This window comes from Octopus bimaculoides, chromosome 4 (genome assembly GCF_001194135.2).
Source record: "Octopus bimaculoides isolate UCB-OBI-ISO-001 chromosome 4, ASM119413v2, whole genome shotgun sequence".
NCBI classification, from domain to species: Eukaryota; Metazoa; Mollusca; class Cephalopoda; order Octopoda; family Octopodidae; genus Octopus; species Octopus bimaculoides.
The window spans coordinates 14,993,342-15,000,339 of NC_068984.1; the positions used below are offsets into that span (position 1 = coordinate 14,993,342).

Sequence of the window (6,998 nt, forward strand, 5' to 3'; positions counted from 1 at the left end):
ACAAGACATTTTTCATTGAAATATGGAACATTTATGAACAAACAGTATCTCACTATGTACAAAAATGGATGAAGGCCTTCAATTCCAGTTTACTAATAAAAACTCATTTCACTTCACTTCCTTTTATCAGCTGATTTAGCAGAAATGGCCTTTGGGTTGTAGGCATAGGTCTTCTGAATTGGACCCATACCAGCTTCTTTAAATTTAAGAGCATCAACTTTTTGTCTTTCTTCCATTTCAGCAGCAGTTTTGGCGTTGTTCCAACCTGAAAAAGAAATCAATATTTTATCAATAATAACTAGAGGTTCAATGATTGAATGATTAATCATCATTAGATGAAGCATTTTTGCATGTCAACACACATCGACATCATACAACTTGGATAAAAGCAAAGTACCAAGTTATCTAGCAGAGAGTATTTTTTTTGTTTGTTTTTGTGTGACTCTGAATATCATCATCATCATCATCATCGTTTAACGTCCGCTTTCCATGCTAGCATGGGTTGGACGATTTGACTGAGGACTGGTGAAATGGATGGCTACACCAGGCTCCAATCTGATCTGGCAAAGTTTCTACAGCTGGATGCCCTTCCTAACGCCAACCACTCCGACAGTGTAGTGGATGCTTTTTACGTGCCACCAGCACAGGAGCCAGTCAGGCAGCACTGGCGATTCAATGTAGAAGGAAGGGACTTCTGTTTTGAAGATGACATGAACAGCAATTTTCACAATAAACCCCTGCACCTATTGCTATTGCTTGAGGTAAGTTCTCCTTAGTAAGTAAGGTTCACTGAAGATCTTTCATCTTAAATTAGTAAGTCATCATCCTTCTTCTTACTGTTCAGATATTACTGCCAGAACCACTGACATTGAAGTCAGTTCAGTTCTCAAGTGAAACCCAAATACACACCAAGTGGTTTAACACCTCTACCTGGTCCTCGGTGGCTTGTTGTGGAGTTTACTTTGGTGCACGAATTTGGACCAGACACCTGGTACAAGTGCAGGAGTGACTGCACAAGACATGAGTTCTGTCCCTTATCAAATTACATTTAAAAGGGAACAGTTCTTCATACAAATCATACACTAAAAGAATACTCACTTTCTCTGAATCCTTCAATAAATCCCTTCTTCCGGATGCTTGTCTGGTCGTGTTTAACAAGCATTGGAATATTCAAATAATTTCGGATAGCTGGGATCTTGAGAAATAAAACTTGGATCAGTGAAAAGGTGTTCGATGTAAACCAGTAACACAGCATAGCCTGGAAAAAAGCAAACAGAGACATACATCAAAGGTACCTATGCAATAACGGTTTCAACTCTTTCACTACACATTTTTCCTTTATGGAAAAATTAAGCTCTGTAATTAACAACAAGACTGTCAACAACTTGAAATGGGAATCTAACTACTAGTTTCATCTTTCTTTAACCCTTTAGTGTTATGACAGTTTCCTCTAATGTGCTCTGTCCCCTACAGCCCTGCTTCATCAACTCTATTACTCCCATTTACACAAACTTGCCCTTCTTGATCAAAACGAATTTACAACAAGCATAACAAATTTTATGCAATCTCTTAATATAATAATGAGCGTAGTGTTTTTATATATATTTGTCCAGAATCATGCCAGATGTAGACGAGGAGAGAAAATAGTAATTCAGTGAAGGAGAAGTAGTGAGAGTAATAGCACTGACCGAGAGGGAGTGAGAGAAAGCAATAGTAATGAGAATGGAAGGGGTGAAAAAAAATCAGCGTTTCAACTCTGTGTGAGCATATGTGTGTATGTGTGTACAAGGGAAGTATGTGAATGTTTGTGTGATTATTATGTACCTTATTTTGTATCTTATTTATATATAAAATACTACAATAAGCCATCATTATTGATGGCACGTGGTCAGCTAGTAGTAAAATGTTGACAGCCAGGTATTAAGAACTAGAGACTGAGCCTGGTGCAGCCTTCTGGCTCATCAGTCCTCAGTCAAACCGTCCAACCCATGCCAGCATAGAAAGTGGATGTTAAATGATGATGGTAATACTGATATAGTAGCATGCGTTATGAATTAATGCTTCTATCTCTTTACCAACACACATACTCAACACAGCAGTGACAGAAACATAAAATCTAATTTAATCAAAACAGAATACAAGTGTCAACTTCCTTATTATGCAGAAGGGTTCTTCATCATCATCATCATCATTTAACGTCCGCTTTCCATGCTGGCATGGGTTGGAAAATTTGACTGAGGATTGGCAAAACAGATGGCTGCACCAGGCTCCAATCTGATCTGGCAGAGTTTCTATAGCTGGATGCCCTTCCTAACGCCAACCACTCCGAGAGTGTAGTGGGTGCTTTTACATGCCACCGGCACGAGGGCCAGTCAGGCAATACTGGCAACGGCCACACTCAAAATGGTGTTTTTTACGTGCCACCTGCACAGGAGCCAGTCCAGTGGCACTGGCAACAACCTCGCTCGAATGTTTTTTCACGTGCCAGTAAGGCGACACTGGTAACGATCACGCTCAAATAGTGCTATTTACATGCCACCGGTACAGAAGCCAGACAGCTGCTCTGGCAATGATCACGTTCGGACGGTGCTGTTAGCGCTCCACTGGCACAGGTGCCAGTCTTCCATACACATCTAGGAACATATGATCTTGTATATAGAACAATGGGATTCTAACTCAGATAAAGTTTCCAGTATATCACTGAATGGAATGCAAACAGAGATTTTGAAGCTGTAGAAAAGTATCTCAATACAAACCGTTGGAAATCCTGATATAATGGGAAACAGAACAACAGGCATCAGTCGGAAGGCCCACTTCATTGTGTGAGACATGGTTCCAGCTTTTACACCATCAACACCAAGCTGCAATAAGAGATATTTGGAAATCAGTATGATATAGACATGAAGGCAAAAGACTACTAACTCACAAAATCTGCATAAAATAACGAAACATACATCAAACAAGCTTGAATGAAAACTGCTTGTTTTTACATTTATATACATAGATTCTTTAACACTACTCCTCAACATCTCATTAGAATATTAACAGACAAGAATATATGCTATTTCATGAGAAAGTGGAGAATAAGTTCCACATTCAAAAATAATATTTTCAAGGCATGTCGAATAGATTTTTAATAAAACCCTTAAAATTAACTTGAAAAACAAGACATACAACTGCTGTTGTAAAAGTTTTCAGATACAATAATATCAAAACTTGAATCAAGAAACAAGCAATGTCTGATCAACATTGAAAAGCAATCTGCAAGCGTATTCTTCCTCTAAGACTTTGATCTAATTGACTCCACTCATCACCTCCTAACACTGGAATACATTTACTTAAATCTCTCGTTTCACATCTCTATTGTTCCAGCTACACTTTACATCCTAACTTCTTAACTGTTCTTATATACAAGCCACGGATGTCTATATTATTAACATTTTGATAGCAACCTGAGACTACCTGATTCTATTATGCAAACTTCCTGTTTAAATTGATGTAAGTTTAAACCTGCCATCATCGTTTAACGTCCGCTTTCCATGCTAGCATGAGTTGGACGATTTGACTGAGGACTGGTGAACCAGATGGCTACACCAGGCTCCAATCTGATTTGGCAGAGTTTCTACAGCTGGATGCCCTTCCTAACGCCAACCACTCTGAGAGTGTAGTGGGTGCTTTTACGTGCCACCGGCACAAAGGCCAGTCAGGAGGTACTGGCAATGGCCAAGTTCGAAATGGTGTATTTTACGTGCCACCTGCACAAGGGCCAGTCCAGCGGTCATGTAAATTTATATTACAAACACCAAATCAATACTAAATTCTTCATTACTTTCAAAATTATTCAAGATATCTTTATAAGCCAAAATAGTGAAGAGAGAATCAGAGTAAATGTACAGGTTGGCATAGAAAGTTACAAATGTTTAGAGAATGGCATTCTTGAGTAATCCATTGAATAAAAGAATTTAGATTTTTGCTCTAGAAAAGCTGACAGTCACATTTCTTAGAAGTCTTAGATTTTCATCTAGGTTGTAAGTCGCAGTTTTGTGACCTACAAGCTACATAGCTGAAATTTTGCATGGTGGTACATCTTTTTATGGACATAGGGTATATATCTTTTTTATACTTTCTATAAATCAGGTAAAGCTGGGTATTGCTTTATAATATTTCATACTTTCCCTCTGTCCAATTGTACTTCATCATCATCATCCTTTAACATTTGTTTTCCATGTTGGCATGGATTGGACAGTTTGACCAGAGCTGGCACGCCGGAGAGCTGCACCAGGTTCCAGTCTGATTTGCTTCGATTTTTATGGCTGGATGCTCTTCCTAACGCCAACCACTTTACAGTGTGTGCTGGGTGCTTTTAACGTGGAACCGGCAAGAGCACTTTTACGTGGCACCAGCAGAGGATTCTAGCAAGCCACAAAACTGAATCTAATACGAAGACAAAGTAAGAAATGTTCATACCTCTATGGTAGCTAAGAATGTTGTCACAGTGAGCAATGGTAAAGCATAATAGGAGTCGACCAGAGAGAGATCAGTGAACCACAGAATACCACCAGTGGTCAAACTTTCCACAGGAAGGTTACACATCCCTCGCAGACCAATGAAGACAGATAAGAAAACTGGCATCTAAATAAAGAAACAAAAAACAAAAACTACAATTACAATTGGAAATCAAAAGACAGATCATCAACATCATCATCATCATTGTTTTTAAAGTCCACTTTTCTATGCTAGCATGGATTGAACAGAGTTTACAGAGGCAAATTCTCTACAGCTAGATGTCCTTCCTGTAGTCAATCCTTACCTGTTTTCCAAGCCAGGTAATATTTCCCGATGGCCAGAACACTGAAAATAAATGACACTGCTTGTATGACAGTGATGCTCATTTACAACAACCACATGATGTCAAGACAAGGATACACCCACACACAAACACATACATAGAATAGGATTCATTCAATTTCTGTCTACCATATCCAGTCACAAGTTTTTGGTCAGCTCAGAGCTATAATATAAGACATTTTCCCAAAGTTCCACATGTTGGGACTGAACCTGAAATCATGTGGTTGGGAAACAAGCTTCTTAACATAGCCAGGCCTGCACCTATTCACTCAATGTACTCATTCACTCATCGAATCTACATTGCTAATGAAGCATTCTTCAGACATACAGTGATCCCACTGCTTGCAGCCATGAATTGCATCTTGTCATAGATATATAAATACCCACCAACAAAATCTCACAAATGAAGGTGCAGAAGTATGACTATGTAACTAAAGATTTCATTTCACACCTACATGGTTTTAGGTTCAATCCTGCTGCATGGCACCTTGGGTAGGTATCGCTTAATACAATGTCAAATTGACTAATGCCTTAAGAGCAGAATTTGATAAATGGAAAGTAGGCAGAAGCCCATCATATATATGTATACATTTCACAAATGTATATTGACAAAGATAGGTTTAAAAATCACAAAAAGTGCTGCTTATCCAATGAGGTCCCTGGTGATATTTGCTCTGCACCGAGTTACACAGACACTCCCTAGTCACACTCAACTTTGGAAATACTGTGAACCAGCTACTGCCCCATCAGAAAGCTTTACCAATGAACTTATTGTTCACCAAGTGTGATATAAAATTAAATTTTAAAAAGTGGCAAATATTACTAGCATAAAACCAAAACAAAAAAATAATAAATTTGAAACTGTATTATCGTTAATTTTACATACCTGTGCTAATGGGACAAGAAAGTTCCGAAAAGGTTTTACTTGGTTGCGTTTCATATACTCTATTAGTTCATTGCCAGCAAGTGAAGCTAAGGGGTAAAATAAATAGTACAAGAATTTTAGAAAGAATGTGCCTAGCAATTATCAAGCAATAAACACTCCCAGATCAAACTGGAGCCTGGTGCAGCCCCCTGGCTTCCCAGACCCCGGTCGAACCGTCCAACCCATGCTAGCATGGAAAACGGACGTTAAACGATGATGATGACGATTCATTTAATGCCCGTTTTCCATGCTGGCATGGGTTGGACAATTTGACTGAGAACTGGTAACCAGGTTCCAATCTGACTTGGTATGGTTTCTACAGCTAGATGCCCTTCCTAACGCCCAACCACTCCAAGAGTGTAGCAGGTGCATTTTATGTGCCAATTACATCACACCAGCATCAGCCATGACTGCTCTCTCACTTGGCTTGACAGGTCTTCTCAAGCATGGTGCATTGCCAAAGGTCTCGGTCACCTGTCATTGCCTCCATGAGGCCCAATGTTCAAACGATACTTTTTACATGCCAGTTACACATCACTGGCATCGGCCAGTAAAGTTATGCCTCGACCACATAACAGATACTGCATCAATAAAACTATACATAAAGTATATTGGTTGCACATACATTGTGTATGTGTTTATTTATGTACCTATTTGCTGCACGACAGCATTTGAAAAAGCTCCCTACAAATCACTGAGTGTTAAAGAATAACCAAGTGTCCCAGATCAGGCGAGACAACTTGCTCCGAATGACCTCAGTCATTAACACTTAGCGTCATGTAGGGAGCTTTCCGCAGACACTATCCCACAGAAAATGGACATGTAAACAAAACTCAAACGCTATGTATGTGCACCCAATGTTTACATTACTAGAACTGCTTTTAATTCAGAATTTAATTTTCAACCCTACATTTCACCATATCACATTGGCAAAGCTTTGTAGTTACAAACAGGTGTAGACATGGTTGTCTCGTTAATACTGGACACAGGTATGGCTGTGCAGTCAAGACAGGTCTCAGGTATGGTTGTGTGGTTTTGACCAGGCACAGGTATGGCTGTATGATTGAGACTTGGCACAGGTATGGCTGTGTGAGTAAGACTGGACACAAGTATGGCTGTGTGGTTGAGACTGGACACAAGTATGGCTGTGTGGTTGAGACTGGACACAAGTATGGCTGTGTGGTTGAGACTGGACACAAGTATGGCTGTGTGGTTGTATGGCTGT

General features: G+C 39.5%; 1 protein-coding gene across 2 annotated transcripts in view; it reads right to left on the reverse strand.

The window, feature by feature from the left end:
- Positions 1-8: 8 nt before the first annotated feature.
- The window catches only part of LOC106877053 (mitochondrial inner membrane protein OXA1L), a 13,452-nt gene continuing 6,462 nt past the window's right edge, over positions 9-6,998 (reverse strand). For both annotated transcript variants that reach the window (XM_014925845.1, XM_052966896.1), the window contains exons 5-9: positions 5,735-5,820; positions 4,468-4,632; positions 2,757-2,861; positions 1,099-1,258; positions 9-265 (exon numbers count right to left, since the gene is read on the reverse strand). In XM_014925845.1, the coding sequence (XP_014781331.1) occupies positions 114-265; positions 1,099-1,258; positions 2,757-2,861; positions 4,468-4,632; positions 5,735-5,820 (668 nt within the window). In that variant the 3' untranslated portion in view covers positions 9-113. The remainder of the gene's footprint in view (positions 266-1,098; positions 1,259-2,756; positions 2,862-4,467; positions 4,633-5,734; positions 5,821-6,998) is intronic.